The 20,748-nt window shown below is 39.6% G+C and overlaps 2 protein-coding genes across 3 annotated transcripts in view; both read right to left on the reverse strand.

Moving 5' to 3' along the window:
* abcc1 (ATP binding cassette subfamily C member 1 (ABCC1 blood group)) overlaps positions 1–4,435 on the reverse strand; it is a 57,510-nt gene extending 53,075 nt beyond the window's left edge. For both annotated transcript variants that reach the window (XM_088069177.1, XM_042505863.2), the window contains exon 1: positions 2,391–4,435. In XM_088069177.1, the coding sequence (XP_087925303.1) occupies positions 2,391–2,438 (48 nt within the window). In that variant the 5' untranslated portion in view covers positions 2,439–4,435. The remainder of the gene's footprint in view (positions 1–2,390) is intronic.
* Positions 4,436–4,575: 140 nt separating this feature from the next.
* LOC121957081 (uncharacterized) lies at positions 4,576–18,888 on the reverse strand. The gene is made up of 6 exons (XM_042505592.2): positions 17,882–18,888; positions 12,456–12,556; positions 12,121–12,189; positions 6,575–6,626; positions 4,958–4,994; positions 4,576–4,872 (listed from the first exon to the last, which is right to left on the reverse strand). The coding sequence occupies exons 1-6, from the start codon at positions 18,444–18,446 to the stop codon at positions 4,827–4,829; spliced, it is 870 nt and encodes a 289-aa protein (XP_042361526.2). The 5' UTR covers positions 18,447–18,888; the 3' UTR covers positions 4,576–4,826.
* Positions 18,889–20,748: the final 1,860 nt, after the last annotated feature.

Below are 20,748 nucleotides of genomic sequence, written 5' to 3' on the forward strand. Positions count from 1 at the left end.
TTTACAAACTGACACAACTCATGCATTATAATCTCACCTATGCAGTCAGATGCTCAGTACTTCCTAAACACATGCATTTTAACTAAAAAAACATACTATTGAAAACAGAGCTTAATGTGAAACTCATTTATGCTCTCTTCTATGACTGGATAAAACGTGCTAATAGTTTAACCTGTTAAGCGAGCTTAAAGCTTACGTCTGCTGCTTCAGGTTCATCTTTATGTAGCTGACATTAGTGAGAGCCTTGAATCTGTAGGCAGGTTTCCACTACAGAATTGTGCAAAACATGAGTGATATTTTTTGAAATGTCGATAAAGCACTATTGCAAGATGACTGTGTTTCCATTGAGTGATGCTCTGCAACTTCTCCTCTGGCAATAACATTCCAAGAAACATGGAGATGGATGTTCAAAACATGAGCAGCTTTATTTCTATTGCAGCCACCATACTAGCTGTCATTATTTCCAATTTCCATTATGGTTCCACCATAATGGAAAGACAAGCCCCTTATACGTGGGAGCGACCACATGAGGGATTTCTGGTAGCTGATAGTCCATGATTTCACAAAGAAATTGTGGATTTAAAACTTCTCTTAACTTTTGAAGAGTTATGTGATGCAATAACACCTGAACACCAAATATGGCTTTTTCAAATTGACTGAAATACCACCTCATGCCAGCGTAAAAACTTTTATGTGATAAATGGGAGTTTATTTCAAATTGATGTGTTGCCATTAGGCTTATTTTATATTCACAATTTCAATTTGTGCAATTTGAGGGTTAATGGAAACCCGCCTTATTTATGTCCTCGGCCTCACTCCCCACCACTATAGACCAGCTCCCTAAGAGGAGAGCAGGCAGCAGCTCCAGAGACAGACCCTGAGTCAGTTGCCACAGCAACCCAAATCAAGCCAGCACAAACCCCAGCTACGACCAGACAGCCAACACCCTGCCGGATCAGCAAACTTTCTGTTGCTGTTGTTACAGAGGTTGGACCCGTCACTGCTGCTGGCCACCAGCCTGGTGTGACACCCAGCTCTGGGAGGTTTGCATTGTGCCAACCAAAGCTCTGCCTCCTGAGCTAATGCCTGCTTTTCTCTCAGGGAAGCAGTCCAAAGCTAGGGGGGTGAGGCAGCGGGACCATAAAGTGGCTAGCACATAATTCCTGTCTCATTTGTGGTCTGATAGAAAAGACAGCAAGAAAGAGCGAGGCAAGGAGGGGCTAAGCATCTGCATGGCAGTGACACACAGCTTTACAGTGACTTAAGGTTTAATAGATCAATGTATGGGCATGGTCATTTGCTGGGAGGGGCTTAAGACAGAGAGTAGAGCTGCAGGAGGATGGTGTATATTTCACATTATGTGGTTTGTTTTTTTTCTCTTTTCCAGATTTCTGCCTGTCACACAGAGTCTATAATGTGACCTCTGTGGTGTGCATGCCCTTTTTAAGCTGTTGCACAAAAAAGAACTAACTCTTTTCTTGCATTATTGTAACCTTGAGGAACGATAAATAGAAATCCTTTTAGTGTTTGGCCATAAATGCCGTTTTTTTTTTTTGCTGTCATTTGATTCTAACCAAGACAATTTGGTAAAAAATTGCTTCACGTTGCCAATATGGACTTCATAACTGTCTTTAATGCAAAATAATAATCAAAGTGGTTATAAAAATGGGATTAATCGTGAATAACTACTGAAATTGTGTGATGAATAAGCTGATGATAAGCTGCTGCTTTGCAAAATGCTCTTCAAATTGTTTTCTTTTATTGTGATAGGTAAAAACGGAAGGAGTGAGCGGTAAGGTGATGCTGTGCCCGGTATGACCCGTAATAAAGACTGTTGCCGTGTTGGTGCAGGCTGGTTCACGTTCACGGTGATGACATAACAAGTTTCCAGCGTAACTTTACTGCAAACAGAGTTAACGAGGACGTTAACGTTAGCAGCGTACCGGGGCGTGGGTGCCAACCGTGCTGACATTTTATTACAATACATTAGCGCGCGGGGTAACCTTTAACTGTTCTGCCGAAATGACATAACACGAGCTGCATATAGAATGCTTTGTGAGTGTCTGTATAACAGACTGAATGCGTGTCTCTGAACCACTGACTGTACGCAATCATTGTCTGTGATACAGACAGAGACATCCCGGTACACTCAGTGTTCACACACACCAGGACGCCGGCAGGAGGTTAAGCCGGTTTACGGTATTTGGCGAAGCCGGGCTCCGGTCCCGTAAAATGACGCTAGCTGCAGTGTAAAGACTCCGGCAGAGAAATGTAAGTGACCGGGGCTCAGTCAGCTCCGTTAGCATGTGTGTTGCCGGTAGCTAATAACAACAACTGGACAGAGTTTAGAAAAAAAGCTAAAGACATTAAGGTGGAGAAAACAAACTCACCCAGAACGGATCGGAACTGTTGACACTGCAGAACTGATCAAACCCCATTCGCCGCGACGCAATGGGATTCTAAGTCCTGGCTGTTGGGAGTGTGTTCTTAGTTCAGCTTTGGTTTTGTAACCTGACTTTAAAGGCAAAGCGGAAGGTTGCTTCCTCGTCTTCTTCTTTGGTAGTTTAAAAAACAACGCGAGCGCTGTATACCGCCACCTGCAGTGCGGTCAAGGTATGAAAGTATATTTCGTTGTCAGACGGGATTGTACTGCATGAAAAACGAGAAAACGGCTCGTTTAGTCGTTTATTCGTTTTGAACGATTAAACAAAAAACGAAAGTAAAGAGCCGTTTTTCCATAATCCCATGTTTGGTTTCGAGAAAAAGTGGGAACAGTGTGTCAAAGAAGCAGCAAAGTATGTTGGTGCTTGCCACAGCCTGTGGGACAGCCTGAACAACCTGACATGATGTTTAGACGTCATTTCTCCTGCACGTGTCACTTTTTGTTTTATTTATTTATTTTTTTTGTCATGCCTATATACAGTAGACATACTACACACACACACACACACACACACACACACACACACACGCACACACAAAATGTTCTTGCTCTTTTATATTTATGCATCTATTTTTTTAATCCAATGGATTGCTGCTGAAGATCATTGATTTTTTTCGTGTCTTGTTTTCTTTTATTTATATCATCATTTAATTGTATTGGAGGTTTTGGCAATATCGTTTTACATACATTCACGCCAATAAAGGAAATTGAATAGATAGATAGATAGAGATATATAGGAATACTGTATGCAATGCTCAGAATTGATGGGGTCACAGGGGGTGGTGTGTTATGGGCCCAGCAGGTCATATTTGCTCTATAGTGTCCTTGCAGCTTCATGTAGCCATGCCTACACCCGTCCAGATTCTTTAATTTCACTGTGCGGCACTTCTTCTGCCACTAGACGGCAATACCTGTGACCAATCACACCTGAAGCACTTTTTGCACTTACTAAGGGTTTTTTCCTTAAGTCTAAATTCTTGCTTGTGTTGTACGTCACTTTGGATAAAAGCGTCTGCTATATGAAATTGTAGAATTGTAGAATTGTAGAATCTGCAGAAGAAGAAGCAGGTGCCACAGTGTCAACATGTGAAATGTTTCATGTTTCCAGAGGCCTCTCTTCTTTTCCAGCTGAAGGTGTCTTCTTTTATAATATTTTGGATATTTCATCAGATTTTTACATTTCCACTCATCTTTTTCTGCTTAATTTTCAAAGAAATGCACAAAAGCCGTTGCAATGCGCAGAGGGAATGGTCATGTTGGCCCAGGGTGTTTGTGACCCAAGGTCAACATATCTCATACCATGAACAGCTGTTTTCACAATGATATTTGTTTGTTTTTTATAGATAATGTATTGGTGGTGGTTTTGAATAAATGTGTTTTGTGTTGTATATCGTATTATATCCCTTATAAACTCTTGTTCATTATCATTTGTTTTGTTTTGTACCTTGAGTAAACTATTTCACACTGTTTGCTTTTTCTTTGTTTTCTCTTTTTTGGGGGGAGAAGATTGGGGTCCTTAGATAATCAAAAAAAAAAAAGATCACCCTATTCTCCCACCCAGATATTTTTTGATGCACAACAATGCCACAGAACAATAAATGGAAAATCAAAGTGTAGAGATCAAGTATGATTCTTTAAAGATTTGAGAACATCCCTGTATTTCAACAATGGGTTAAATTGATTTAAACATGGTGAAAAGTCCAATTTATTCAACCCTTTTCTAGTATATGTGCCATTTATGGTTTTGTTTCCTAATTTTCTCTCCCCAAAATTAACAATGTATCGACTTCAGCTCCCCATTTGTTTAATCAGGAAGATGTCAAATGTCTACTGAAATGTGTAAAAAATTGTAATTTTTTATAAATAGGGAGTAGTCATATTTAACTAATTACATTAACTCAAGTAAAGGTCCGGTGTGTAGGATTTAGTAGCATCTAGTACTGAGGTTGCAGATTAAAACCAGTTGAAAATTCTCCCGTGTACTGAGCGCGTGAGGCAGCATGAAGCAGCATGTTGGCATAAAGTGGCATAAACCCCTTTCTGCAGAAAATGTTTCTCTGACTTTCTTTGTTGAATACAGTACTTCATACATTCAGTCTGGTGAGCATTTTTAAAATCAAGAAATCACTCAGTGAAAATGTCCCCTCTTTTTAATTTAACTTATCCCAAATATTAATTGAAATATTTCAATTTCCTTAAAAGTGCTTCTTAGACTTAGTCAGTTAACAACAGTACACAAATATATTTAGATACTTCTTTAACATTTCTGTTCAGTCATTGGTGAGCAAACGTTAAATATTCTCAAAGAAAAAGACAAAAATAACACTGAAAATCAGAAGTGACGGTGAAAGTTTGGCCACATGGTGGCAACATATGGTTGGGTTTAGTTGTCATCATCATCGTCATCGTCAAAGACATCAGCTACAGTCCTGTGGATGGAGAGACAAACACAAGTTAAAGACTGGTGATCATAAATGTTTCAACAGGTACCAGTTTAGTACAATCATGACTTACTTGTAGATGGATCCGGTTACTTCATCAAGAAAACCTCCTGAAGAGAAAAGACAAAGTCAATGTGTGCTAGAGCCTCTGTTAACAAACAGAAAAGGAAGCATTTCTCTTCACAGGTAGAGTTGTCTCCCTGCACAGCTCCCTGTGGTCACTCCAATCTGAGTCAGGACACTGTGTTGTGAAGGCCTATCATGGTCAAGTCATACACCCCAGCCTGTCTACTATGCCTTCCTGCTGTCAATCAGTTTGTAGGGGTGTATCATCAGAAGTGGCAAACCAGGCAAATCTTTGGAGTCCCCCTAAAAATTTGGGAAACGGGCCCCAGATTGCCACTCATACTAGTACATTTTGCAATAACAACTGTAAACCCCCTTAAACCTACCATGATTTCACTGTACACTGCACCACCGCTGTCCCCACAACCCCCCGTAGCAGGGCCTCTTCCAACAACTGTGTGACAGTTCGATACCATTAAGGCCCTGACAGACCAAGCCATAGTTGGCTGACGGTCAATGTTAGGCTGTCAGTGAGCGTCCATGGCCCTCATCGCTGCGGTGTGTCCCTCACAGTTTGCCTTTGTTGCTGCTCATCTGCTTTTTTTTCTTGATGATTTAGCTTGTTATATAAGTGGCAGGGATGGCAGAGCCCGTCAGCGAATAAAATCACTGATTGGCAGGTCAGCTCAGTGCACAAGAAGAGAAATAGAAGGAGGAAAGTAAATGGTAAATGGAGCTGCACCATGATAGTGCTTTTTTAGTTGTTTGACCATTCAAAGCACTTTCACATGAATAACATTTACCTAATCATGTGCACATTCACACACTGGTGGCTGAGGCTACCATACAAGGTGCCATCGGCTACTCCATTTTTAAACACTCATTCACACATGGAATAGCCATTGGTGTGTGAGTAAGGAGCAATTTGGGTTTCAATATCTTACACAAGGATACTTCAACATGTTGACTAGAGGAGCTGGGGCTCAAACCACCAAACTTCTGATTAGTGGACGACCTGCTTTACTAACTGAGCCACAGCCGCCCCAACATAATTCTTCATCTGGCCCTTTAAGGTTATTAGCTGGCTACTTGTAAATGTCATACACATACCACTAGATGTTAACATGGGTGCAGCACTCAAGGCTTTGATGGGCTTCTTTGCCTGGGCCCCCCAGAGTCTAGGATCTCCACTGTCAGTTTTCCACTCCTTGGACCAGCTACCACTTATCAAAATCATGACTGTTTGCTGTCCTGTCTCCACAATGGAGGAACCAGCTCCCCATTAAAAAGTGGACAGCTGAAATTCACATATTCCATCACAGACTGAAAACCCTTGGCCGTTAAAGTTCCAAAAAAAGGAATTAAAAAACATTTTTTTCTGTCTTTACCATATCTAAATGTAGCACTTGAAGCACTTTGCTTATGCAGTCATCCTTAGTTCTTCTGCCTAACCTTCAGCCATCATTGTAGTGAGGGAGATCCTTCTCTATTTTAATCTATGAATCAAGTACGAAGTTGAAACCTTCTTGTTTTATAACAGGAGTGACCAGTTGAAATGGGCAACAACAAAAATGGAACTTAACTGATGTGTGTTTTTTTCTGTGGCAGCTATGCATTTACTCACCTGGCTGGCAAAGAGTTTGGCAAGCAGGACACACATGGCAGAAACCGCACATCTGTGAACAAGAAAGACAGTAATGAAAACAGGACAGAGGAGTCTGAAATGAAAACATTTCCATAATTTTACAAGAAACCTTATCAATTTTTATGACCCCTGTGCTGTGTATTCCCAACCTGCTTCCTGCCTAAAGTGAGACTCTCACAATGCCATAGGTTACTTCATACATACATAAAAACATGTGCATGTGTCTGTTCACAGATGGATGGAAGTCAATTTCTATCCGAAAAAAATAGGTCAACTGTAAGGATTGACAAACTTAACAATACCCATGGTAAGTAAAAACAATTAGACGTACGAAGTCTAAACCAACTTTTATTCTAATGCACTTTTTAAAAATGAAAAGTAAAACCTATATTATAATTATGGCTCAGTATATCACAAATATCGTATAACCTTTATGTGCCGTCATTGTTATTCCATCATTGCTTTTTGAAAATCATCCCTGCCTTTCATCCATTTTTTTCGCTCCCTGGCAGACATGGGTTTCCACATGAATGAAAGGGCAATAAATGTAAAAAGTTAATCAAGTATAAGGTACACCACATGCAGCCAAAATGGCAGTGAATGGCTTATGCAGTTTTTAAGCTGCGTTGACTTTCATGTGAGATACCAAGCCAAATGACCCATAACAGAACTGAAAGTCTAGTGCCTGCTTAGACACTACACACTAAAAAACAACACTATTATTTATGTGGCAAAAGTTGAAATTATTGCAGATAGTCTAACGTAAGCGGAACAGTATGAAGTCAAAAGTCTAATCCAGGAAACTCTTTGGGCTAACTCTGGAAATGTTGAATTGTCTACAGTACTAGATGAGGGTGAGTGTAATTGGGATGTTGATACACAACCCTGTGGTCACCAGGAGGTGTATGACCTCATGCCCAACCACCTGCAAGGACTGGTAAAGACTGCTAAGGAGGTGCACTGTTAATGGAAACAATAAGTCCATCAAAAATCAATTGCTTATGAAATATTGGAGGAATCAAGTCAAGTCAATATTATTTATAAAGCCCATTATCACAATACACAGTTTGCCCCAGAGGGCCTTCCAGCATACAACAGCCCTCTGTCCTTACACCCTCATATAAACTAAGGAAAAACTCTTCCCAAAACACCCTGTAATGGGGAAAAAAATGGAAGAAACCTCAGGAAGAGTGACTGAGGATGGATCCCTCCTCCAGGACGGACAGATGTGCAATAGATATTATCAAAAAAATTAAATTACAGTAGATGGGGGTGGCCTCTAGCTCAACTGCTAGAGTGTGCCCCCCATTTTGGCCTTTGCAGTGGCCTGGGTTTGCCATTTGCGTGTCATTCCCCCTCTCTCTCCCACATTTCCTATCATTAAACAGCAGTCTTATCAATAAAAGGAGAAATCCCCAAAAAATAATCTTAAAAAAAAAAATTACAGTAGATGACAAAATGATATGCAGGAAAGAGAGAGAGATGCAGAATATGCCAGCTGTCAGAAGTCATCAGCTATAGAAAATAGTGAAGTAATTCAAGCTTTGGAGACATGTGTTCCATTAAAAACCCACTGGTAACAAAATCATTTGAAGGTAAATTTCCAGACACATTCTTTTTAAACATACTAATGTTTACTTGATGAACTGAACTTTACTCAAAAGACATAGAGAAGGTCAGCTAGTGCTAAAGAGAATCAGAATCAACACAGACCTCACACAGAAGGACTGGCCACTGGGGAAGACGGTCAGAGGAATTCATCCTTTTGAGGAGTTTACTGTATCAGTCCATGTGTCTTTAGACATATTTTGCAGGGTTATAAAGTATGAGAAGCTCAGTGGCAGGGTCTCAGAAAAACTTCCATGAAGCAAATAGGTTGATGTCAAACTCCAGGAGTGAAGTACTTTAACCATCAAACAGGACTTCCTATAGTAGTAGAGAAGGTATTGTATTGGCACAGCATGTGAGCCAAAATGCTGGGAGTTGCCAATGTGAAAACATCCAGCCAGGTGGCAAATAAATGACTATTGTGGAAGAAAGGGAACTCAAACAGGTAAGAGAGGAACCTACCTATGTCACAGAGGATAGCCTGCAAAGAACCACATTGGCATGCCAGATGTCCTTGCAGCTTCCTTGCCAGCTTTAGCTCTTAAATGCCAGAGGTTCCAAGTTTAATCCTTGGGTCTCTTCTGGGCAAAGTTGGAGGACAACAAGCAATGACAAGCAGGAGAAGACCAATGGAAAGCCAATGGACTACATAGTAGAAGAACACAAGCTCCACACACACAAATGCAACTTGTCCAAGCTCTTTTGCAAGAGAAAATTAAAGCTAAAATCCAAACCACCAGAAACAGAGACAGCTGCCCAGTGACACGGCTCTATGATCCTGTTGGCCTGGAAAACCATGGTACATAGAAGGAAACTTTACTGGTATGTCAGGCATTCTAAGAGGCAAAGGGCAAAAGTTGTTTAGAGATGGGCTCAGGGAGGATGTGCTTGAGCTCTTTGAAAATTATGTCTACCGTGGCAAAGTCAAGCTCACCAGGGCACTAATTCCACCATGCTTCACTGATGAATTCCTGGATATACCTTAGGTAGAACTCAGACCGACAGGGCACAATAGTCAGACTGTTGGAATCCAAAGCCAGAGTATCCCCCCTGGACCAAAAAAGTGATGCTGTCAAAGATGAGATGTGCAGAGAAGTGTTTGCCTCACACCTGAGTAAGTCATTTGAGCTGCACAGCCAAATTCAAGTTTGGAGGTGGTAGTATCATTCCATCAATTTCAATTTCAATTTTATTTATAAAGCCTGTTATCACAAAACATAGTTTGCCTCAGAGGGCTTTACAGCATATGACATCCCTCTGCCCTTAGACACTCACACACATCATCTAAGGAAAAACTCCCCAAGAAAAACGTGTAATGGGGGGGAAAATGGTAGAAACCTTAGGAAGAGTGACTGAGTACGGATCCCTCTTCCAGGATGGACAGACGTGCAATAGATATCATAAATAACAATTAAATGCACTGTAATAATGATAACAATACTATATATCATATAACATTAGTGATAGATGTAAAATTACTAAATGCACTCTACTATAGCATGTGATGTTACATGCAAATATCATAGGTGTCGATAATAGTCCCATGCGTACATTAATAGTGGAGGCATGACACATAATAATGGAAGTAGAAGGTCGCGCCGAGCAGGATCACGGCATCTGCGCAATCAAGGCCCACAACACAAGTCCAGCTTCAGACAGGATCACAGCAACAGCACAACCAAAACCACGATCAAGGCAAGCCAGAGGTTTTTTATATGGGAGGCAAAAGATAGATCTTGATCGAATATAACTCGAATAAAATAAGGTTCCTTACAGTTGTACTACAGGCCAAGGCAATGCCATCTAAAGGAATTATATTCATTTAGAAAAGGAGTTACTGAAGTGTTTGGGGTCAAGAACAATAACTTCAGTTTTGTCTGAATTTAACATCAGGAAACTGCGACTCATCCAGGCTTTTATGTCCTGAAGGCATGCTTGAAGTCTTGATAACTGATCAGTTTTTGAACTAATAGCCAAACAATCCCTGGTGCGGTACAGCAAAAAAAAAAGAAAAACTAGAGTGGACTATAGCACATTCTTTGCAAACAGGATTGGAGAGATCCAGCTAAGCACAACGATCTAAGACTGGTGGTGGATTCCTGGTCTGCAAAACATTGGTGATGCAATCACAAGAGGAACCAGCCCTCAAGACTTAGACTCAGAGTGCCAAAATTTTTAGTTTGCCAGTGAATGAGTACCCAGTTAACTCATCCAAAGAACTAGCATCCACTGCCAGGTAAAGCATCAACCTGTTGCAAAAAAGGTATTCATTGCTGCACTGACAAGGGTAAAGGGAATATACAAGAACTGTAATGACAGTAGTGATGGAGTGGCTTGAACCTTGCTCAAGATGAGAAGGAAGGCATGGGTCATAAGAAGATTGTCCAAACGTTGTCCTTGGCTAAAACAGGGAAGTAATAACTGACTTGCTGCCAGAAAGAACTTAACCACTGGCATAATTTGAGTTCAAAATAGTACATCTCTTTAGACTCTGCCAAGGAAAAGATGAAGACACGAAAAGAGTGACACTAAAAGTCCAGGGCGTTGTCTGTTGCTGAAGGCCAGTAGAGCAATCTTCAATCCAAATTGAAACAGAGTGGGTGTGGAAAACTCACCTGTTCAATTCTCTACACTAAAAATAGTGTTGCAGAGTCTGCTGTACGCATTGCAAGGAAATCACTCCAGAGTCTCGAAAAGGAGTCAGTTACAGTGAGTTCTAGACAACTCTTCACATACAGTAGCAGCCAGCCTTCCATATGAGCACCCACTTGACGCCGTGGTACAGAGCTGGGAAGACTTTTTTCGATTTGTCAAACCCTACAAAAGATTACAAGCAATGTAGTAAGAAGTGTTCAAGTTCTGGAAATGCTGGAGCAATCCAACTTGTTGGTAAGAGGCAAGTGGCACACTGCCCAGAGAAAAGTCACTGTTGAGGATATTGTCTGGTTATGGGAGCAAAATGCACTGAGAGGACAACTCAAGGTTGGCAGGTATCAAAATGAGAAGATCCAGCTATCTCTCACAGAGACATCAGGTGGCTGGTGGTTTTACTGCCTGCTAAAGTACAGATGGAAAGTCAAGTCAGCAGCACATCTGAAGCGGACTGTGAACAGAAACCAGAATGCTTCAGATACCAAAATTTGGTACAGTTGCTTACAGATTCTGCATACATAATCAGATATCTGTTTCTAGAGATAAGAGAATATGGGATTTGCCATAGACATTGAATGATAAAACAAGCCAGAGCCATTGTTAAACTGAGACTGCAGGGATTTCAACCTGCGCTCCTGTCAATCGTTCTGGCAAATATCGGCTCTCTGGCCAACAAGATGGATGAACCCCCAATGTGGTTTAATATAAATTAAATTATAATATTTAATATAATTAATATATATATATTTTATATATATATTTTTATATATTTAACCAAGAGTTACCACACAGACCTTTGACATCCTTTATACAACTTGTTCCAATGTTTCCCCTATGGTAGGTACTACAGAACACTGTGCTTCAAAGCAGCCAGACACAACAACAATTTCTCACCACAGTCCATCACTCTGATGAACATTTATTCATACACTGTCAATAACCTTGTAACACCAAAACATCCAGTCGCTCCCATTATAGATACTACTTCAAAACATGTATATATGTATGTATGTATGTATGTATGTATATATATATATATATATATATATATATATATATATATATATATATATATATATATATATATATATATACACAGTATATATATTCATTTACATTCCTGTATACATTAATAGCCCCGTCTATTATATTAATCATGTCAATTGTTTGAAAAAAACCCAAGCTGATTAAGATGTTTCTTGGCTTTGGGGTTAGAGAGGGACATGACCTAGAAGTCAATTTTTACATTATGTGTATTTTCTCACCTTGCAGTCATCACAGTGTTCAGACTTGTCTCCCTCTTTGCAAGGACATTTGTCACAACTGTCACAGTGCTGGAAGAAGACACAAATTAGGTAAAAAAAAGAAAGAGTTAGAAAGGATGATACATAAGAGAACTTAAAGAGTGGACAAATGTAGAGGGCAGGATTGCATGTAGGTATGTGCTACTTCCATTACAATGCAATAAAAAAATCTCAACTGTTCCAGTTGTTGTTGGTTCCTGTCACTGGATTTCACTGACATCATTTGTAAAGGTCTCTAGTTTTCTGACTTAACTTGAATGGTTAATCTAATTTCTTTAATGTAGTTTTAGACATACCTCACAGAATTCACAATATGAGCACAAAGAGCCCTTATGATAGGCAGCATCATCATCATCATCATCATCATCGTCGTCGTCGTCATCATCGTCATCATCATCTGCATGATATTAATAATAAATATATTATTTTTGAAGAAAAATACTAAAAAAAAAACACTCAGCAATGCTACAGCAAAGACATATTTCCCCATTAATAATGCTGATATAAAGTGAAAGTGATTTGCATGTCAGTTATAGTTCACAGCAATTTTGGAGTGACCGTAAATTTAAATGACACTTTTTAAAAACAAATGTCACCCAATCAAAGTCAGCCTTGTAATTTATACATGGGTCTGTGGCTCCACAGGAGTTGGATCATGGGGAGTGAAAGAAAACATACATTTGGATTCCTTAAAGCTGACTGCTGACTTGTTATTGATAGTGATGCAATCCCTACAGTTAAGATAATGTAAAAGACTTATGAAAAAGTTGAAAATCACAGAATAAAGCCACAGTTATGGATTAAACTCAAATTCAGGGAAAGAAATCTTTTTTCTCTTTCCTTTTTTAAAAATACTTTTCCTCAGAAGTATGTCAATAATTTCAATTATTAGGAATAGCCCCATTTCTCTCACACTACTGGTCAAATTTTCCATGGTGTAAATTACAAACTGAATGTGTATGGTTATAAAAAAAACAGACTAACCAGCAAATAGAAACTCCTCAATATTTTCAGAAATTAGTCTTCTGAGTAAAGTTTCATTGTTGTAAACACTGGTGCTCTGGTAGCATTGGGCAATTACATGAGATTGGTGATTTTACAAATTTTTCTGCCAAGTATCACAGTGGATAAAATGTTAAAAGCACCATTAGGTGCAAGACAAAATTCCCAACTGAACAAGGAGGGCACCCTGTCAAAGACAGAATATAGTTTACAGTTTGGATTTATATTGTACTTATATTGTGCATATCCATCTAAATAATCTCATTTTTAACTTGATGCTGTCATTGAGAATTCATGTTTAATTCAAGGTCGGTTTGCGTTGGATTTGTTGGTTGCAGTTTGTAAACACAGCAAAGTTGGCCCTCCTCTCTGGCGCAATGGCTCCATTTTGGATTCATGTTGCTTGGTTTTTGATATTCACCCTTCACAATGTTATTTGTTGGGGGGTGCACATCACTGCCATAAGAGTTTACACCCAGACATACCCCAAACACAGCAATGTAGGCGAATACAGGTAGAAACTGGATCATAAGTGCTGATTTACAAGGATCACTTTTGTATGAGTCTATACATCGTTTTAAGAAAAATCCTACCCATTCCCCTAAACCAAAGTCATGGTGACAATAGTTTTAGGTAGCCATGCCACAATGTAAATATACTCGCTTATAAATAAAAGTCATGATAGTATGTAAGTAACAAAGTATCATTAATTCTTAAAACATGTACTTAAAATACTTATTGTGCAACAGGTATTATACAGGTAATATTTTGCAAATTATAATAGTGGAGTATTATTACTTATGTATATCAGGTCTAGTGTGTAGGATTTAATGGCATCTAGCGGTGAGGTTCCAGAATACAGACATCTCCAGTGTGGCAAGCATGTACTGCGTTGGTCAATTTGAAAATGGTAATGGCCCTAACTAGAGCCAGTGTTTGGTTTGTCCATTTTGAGCTACTGTACTACATGGACTACATTGTAGGGAACAAGGCCCCCAGAAAGCCACTCAGCCTTGCAGTCAATTTTTCCCAGTGGCCACTCATGGTATTGCAGCAAAAAATCTGTTGTGGCCAAAAAACATTTTCCCCATAGACCATCATCATAGAAGAGACATCTGTAAAACTGTTGATCCATGGAAGATTCATATTTGTAAAACTTTCCTGAAGCTGAGAAAAGAGAAAACCAACAACCAAAAGTCACAATCAGTACATTTACACGATGTTAGAAAAAGTCAAAATATAGTGTGACTAATACTGGACTTTTAAAATACATGTTTACATGTTACTTCGACTTGTTACTTTGGTGCTTCTATACTGGTACAATGACAGTAGTCCAGTTAAATGGCCTAATCAAACTGTAACCATAGCTCAACTTAACTGTGCATGTGTACTGAGTGTAAAGTCTATGAGTCGTGCATGAACTCTTGGGCGGGGCCAGTGGTAGAATATTCAATGGACCGAATACCACGGAAGTAAATCCTGAAGCTAGAAACTATTTTTGGCGTATGTGCCAAGTAAAAATTTCCATTGGAATAAATATGTGTAGTTTTTGGTCCGGTGACTAAGAGGAACCACTCTATATGTAGATATAAACAGCAACAGGTGAATATACACTAATGAAAACATGGGTATGAATATTTAAATAATTTCTACCAATGTATCCTGGTCCTTTAACCTTTAAGCACCATTTTAAGAAAATTATTAGCAATTTTAGATACTGTTGGGTAGTTCACTCTATAAGAATTATCATGTTATATGTAAACTTATGATATGGCATGGATGTGAAACTAATTTGTGCAGTAAATACAGTAAATGTAGTAGAGTATAAGATGGCAAAAGATGGACATGCAAAAGCACAAGTACTTCATAATTGCACTGAAGTACAGTATTTGAGTAAATGCGCTTTGTTAGTGTCGGCCTACATTCCACTGGGAATGCACGATATGGAATTTTTTGATAAATATCTGATGGGCCTGTATAAACAATTCATTTGGCTGATAACCAATACAGATATTGATATATCCATATTTTTCCCCCCCACCTAATTTTATTGATTTTCAAGTCTTTTCTGTCGTGATTTTAACATCAGGGCTGGCTCTTGGCATAAGCGATATAGGCGGTCGCCTAGGGCACCATCTGCTGGAGGGGCGCCGCCACGCCGCCAGTCCCCCTTGGCCTCAAGGGAAAGTAATAATAAAATAATAATTTTCTATGCCCACTGGCACCCTCACTTAGTGTTTTCTGTCTAGAAAAAAATATATATATCAACATTACAAATAAATAAACGGTGACATGTTCCTAAATTATGTGTGAACACGTGATGTGTCGTTATTGGGTGCGGAGGTGCGGGTTAGGGTTAGGGCGCCTAGGGCACCAAATTGGGTAGAGCCGGCCCTGATTAACATCATACTATGAATACTCTTTAACGTGATGGCCAAACAGCAGATGAAGACATGAAACACAATGCTTTTCAATGTATGTTATATTCATTCATTGTGTAAAATAAGAAAAAGCATGTTAACATACCAATATTATCGTGCATCCTTACATTCCACCACTGTTGCCAATATACAATACAAATTACTTTTTGACTCCATCAGAATTTTATAGCATGTTTTCACCAATGAAGTAATGTTTGGCCATACACATTTTTGTGTCTGTTTTTGTATCATTTTCACAGATTGACTTTTTCATTACTGCAATGGTTTGTTGGTATATTGACTTTTTCAAAATCACCCAAAAAAAAATGTTTCACTCAGATGTTAACATTTGTGTCAGAATCTTAATTTTAATTAAGACTGAGGCAGGCATATTACATTTGTGCCCAACTGTTGTATCCCCCCACTATTGTAGTCTCCCAGACAAGCATTTATAAAACACAGTCCTTATAGAACATGCAGTGGTCAGAACAGATACTCACAGGTTTTTAATGTCTGTAGCTCAGCATTCTGGTCCTCATGCAGGTAATATGGCTTAATACATTTTTACAGGCCGCTGATAAAACTACCGATACTGTCCATGCACTTTTATAGCTCTAATACAAGTCTTTGATTGCATTTAGGCATTTTATGATCATTTGATTTATTTATGAATGAAAGTAGGGTTAAAGACATATGGACAATGGTAATTTTCATATTTTCCATACATTAATGTTCACAGTCAACATATAGTCACATTTTTACCAAACAAGAAGATAAAGAAAGCAAACCGTTTCATCTCTTGACTATTTGACATTTGACAGCTCTTGGCTCTTTTATCTCCTCTATAGAAAGAGATGTTTCTCTCTTTTCCCAAATACTCTCTCCCTGTATGTCTGAAAAATAACCAGCAATCCACTGTTGTACCATTTCACAACAAATGAGTTAAACATCTGTTTACCTTAGTTTCACAAATGACTCAGATATTTGTATTAAGTGCCAAATAAGCATTAAATGGTGAGGGGGAATTGCATAAAGCTTGAAACAAATATTCAATATATATAAGCTACTGACAGGTGCATCAAAAGTTATTATTGTATCTAATGATTCAGAACAATAACATTTTAGAAAATAAAAAGAGGTATGAGTATTACACTGTGCATAGATACATTGAAAGTTATTCTATTATTTGTGTTTAGCAATTTTACAAGTGCACACACCAGACTTAAAAAACACATTCTCTGCTCTTTAACAGACAGCGGCAATTATGCTCTACAGAGAAAGAAAGAGATTGAGAGATATGGAGAAAGAGAGAAACTTTATTTCCGTTGTTACTCTAAGCTTTGTGATAAATTTAGGTGGTGGCCCTCCTGCACCTCTCCCTCTGTCTGTTTCTTTGGCACCCAGGAACCCCCTGACCCCCCCACCCCCCCACCCAGCCCCCCAAATATCACTGTCTCTCTTTCTTTCTCTGTAGGTTCACATAAAGACACAAATGCAGGTCAATCTAATCCAAAACAAGATCCTGGTGGTGGAACCATTCTTTCAAACGAAACACAAATCAAAAAATCTCAGACTAGTGACCCCAATGATGAATTTCCAAGTCAGGCTTGGTTTTTCGTGAAATTGTTTTTTTTTTTTTGTTCTTTTTCTCTCTCAAATCAAAGCTTCTGCAGTCCCCAAGTTCATATCTAGTGTACTGTACGAAGGACTTCGGACAGTTGGACTTCAGATGGGCCAGTTCAATTTCCCCAGATTGCTCATAACTCTATTTAAGCAGGGAAAAGAACACAGTGTCAGAGACAGCAAAGGAAATGGACAGCTGGAAGGGGGTGGAGGAGGGATTTTGATTACCTATGAGCTCTGAGACATTTAAATAAGAACTGACAAAGAGATGACCAGGTTTGACAATGTTAACGAGAGGGGAGTGGCTTTGTCTTAGCTCCTCCCTTTTCGAACACTGTCCTGTAATATACGTGCACACATTTGTGCGTGAAATGCATCGCTAAGCACATGTCAAAGCAACCGCCATCACTGATACTTGAACTTTAAATACATCATATGGAAGTGCAACATTGCTGCATCAGAGCTGTGGCCTGTTGCCTTTCTGTGCTATGTTTTAGCAGTTTGCATAGCCAACCACAGCCCAACCTGGAACAAACAGCATGTTGTCATTCAATATCAGTGACAGCTGATACTTTAACAGTACACAGTTCTAGGTGCGGATGCCTGCATCTATGCTAACACAGGAAGAGACAGTGATATGAGAACACATAAACTATTGCATATTTAAAGTGACTGACCTTCATGATCGTCATCGTCATCATCATCATCGTCATCATCGTCGTCATCGTCGTCGTCGTCATCGTCGTCATCGTCGTCGTCGTCATCGTCGTCATCATCGTCATCGTCGTCGTCGTCATCGTCATCGTCGTCATCATCGTCATCATCGTCGTCATCATCGTCATCATCGTCGTCATCATCGTCGTCGTCATCGTCGTCGTCATCGTCATCATCATCATCATCATCGTCATCATCATCATCATCATCGTCGTCATCGTCGTCATCATCGTCATCATCATCATCATCGTCATCATCATCGTCGTCATCATCATCATCATCGTCGTCATCATCATCATCATCATCATCATCGTCGTCGTCATCGTCGTCATCATCGTCATCGTCGTCATCGTCATCGTCATCATCGTCATCATCGTCATCATCATCATCATCGTCATCATCAGCCATCAGACCTTGCTCGTAACGGAATGGCAAATCCTGAGCTTTGGCAGTGGGAGCCAACGGGGTGTGGAAGGAGCACAGCAGTGCCAGCAGCACTGCAAGAATCAAACTTCTCAATGATGCCATATTCACAGCCAGGACGGGGCCAACTAATGAGGAATTAACCTGGAATCACTGCAGGAGTCCAGCACTGCAGCTCTTTGCCTATTTGTCCCACACACACACAACCTCACAAAATCAAACTCACACTCAGGTATACACACTGTAGATGGCTACAGTAGGAAATGGACACCAATTACAACGGAATCCAATAGTCAGGGTCCAGTGCACAGACGATATTCCAAACTGAGATCCAGTCACCTGTTCCCAAGTCGTGGTAAAAATGATCCTTAGAAAAAAGAAGGTGTCCAACCTTTGAATCTTGGACCGCAGCAAGACACTTTTAGTCCAGTGCAGCACTTATGTGATCGGTTAAGACTGCAATACGAAGCTGACAGGAGAGCTGTCACTAAATGGTCAACGCTGGGGACACAGACAGGACTAATGTGAGAGCGACAGAAAAAGAGTGAGACCAACCTATGGGGTTAGCTGAGAAGTAGGGGGGGCAGTCCGGCTGACTGACAGGGGCAAATGCTGGTGGGCAGGCCCGCACTATCCATAAGTTAAGTTACTGAGAGAAGAGGGAAGTGATTGGAGGGGGGTATAAGGAACGAGTGGGGCATACTTGCTTTTCCATCATCATCAAATGTTCAAGTTTAACTTTAGAACAAATGTTCAAGCTTAACTTGAAAGAGGACTACAGCAGAAGTAGGCCCAGGCAACGATGACCATATACTGTGAGGGGAAGGGGGGATGAGACAGTGTAGAGCTGGGAAGATACTGGACATTAAGTTGTACACAGTACAGACAAATCATTTGTAACATCTGTCTTTTGAAGTAAATGACTGGAGTACGATATTTGTTTGATATTGGACGACTCTTTGCCTTTGCAACAGAGATTAAACCTGGATTATGACAACATTTTTTGGGCATTTTAAAATATCAAAATATTGGGCAAGTATGTCTGAGAAAGATTGTTACTATGGTCAATAAACTGTGGTTAATATATGTTTAGGTTAGAAGGGAAAGCTCATGGATACAATTAAGGTGACAAAAGCCGACATCAGTCAGTGTCTGGGATGAGATGGTAACTCCGGTCTCCAGCATGAAAGCTGATGATGCTGTGCCAATCCACCACCCTGACCTTAACACTGGGGTGTGCTTGAGACGAACCACTTTGTACAAAGTCTTGTCCTACCATGTCTAATAATTTATAGCTGTTCCAAATGGCCACAGTCCATGGCAGGGCAAAAGACTTCTTGTCAGAGGGAGGGCCAAAGCACAGTAACTGATCAAAGGGGGGTTACATTTCTCTAAATAACAGTTTGAAGTGGTAGTGAATGTCAATTTCTGAAGTTACACAAACTGTTGGACACTGACTTTGGCCTTACGTTTCCATTGTCTTTTTATGCCTTCACACTGGAAATTGCCAATGTCTGGAGGCATTACGTTTTTGGGTTTTACATTTGTCTATTCATCCAATTGCCGATCCATGTATCCCATTCTTATGAGCATAATATCTCAAGAACACCTGGAAGAAATTTTAAAACGTCCACTTAGACACAAGGATGAACTGATTAAATTTTGGTTGTCAAAGGTCAATGTCACTGTGATGTCACTTGTTCTTGTAAAACGATATCTCAAGAACAATTTAAGGGAATATCTAAAAATTTGGCACAAATGTCCACTAAGACTCAATGATAAACTAGATTTAGCTGGTCAAAGTTCAAGACCATGTGACCTTGGGTCTATCTTGTTCTTGAGAAAGCTCAAGAACATCTCAAGAAAGCTCTGAGGGAATTTCTGTCCACTTGGACTAAGCAACAAACTGATTCGATTTTGATGGTCAAAGGTCAAGGTCACTGTGATCTTGCATCTGTCTCATTCTTGTAAACATGATATCTCCAGAAGACCATGAGGGAATTTCCTACAATTTGGCACAAACTTTCACTTTGACTCAGGGATAAACTGATTTGATTTTGAAGGTCAAAGATCAAGGTCACTGTAAGATCACAAGTTGGCCACATGTTGGCTATAACTCAACAATTCATACACCTATTGTGACATAATTTAATACAAATGTGTAATAGGATGAAATAATGAAGTTATGACATTTTATATCAGAGGTCAACTTCACTGTGACATCTAATGTTCGTCCATAACATTTCTATGGCCATTATTCAACATTGTAACTCAGAAACAGAAATAGAAACATTTGGTCAGATACTACAACCATCCAAATGGAGCTTGATTCCTAGAGACACTGAGATATATTATGATCAAATGGGCAGACTGCCATGAATTTTGTTGTTTTCTCCTAATCCTTTAG

Source organism: Plectropomus leopardus, chromosome 18 (assembly GCF_026936395.1).
Source record: "Plectropomus leopardus strain MGB_pleo_1.0 chromosome 18, ASM2693639v1, whole genome shotgun sequence".
In the NCBI taxonomy this organism is placed as follows: domain Eukaryota; kingdom Metazoa; phylum Chordata; class Actinopteri; order Perciformes; family Serranidae; genus Plectropomus; species Plectropomus leopardus.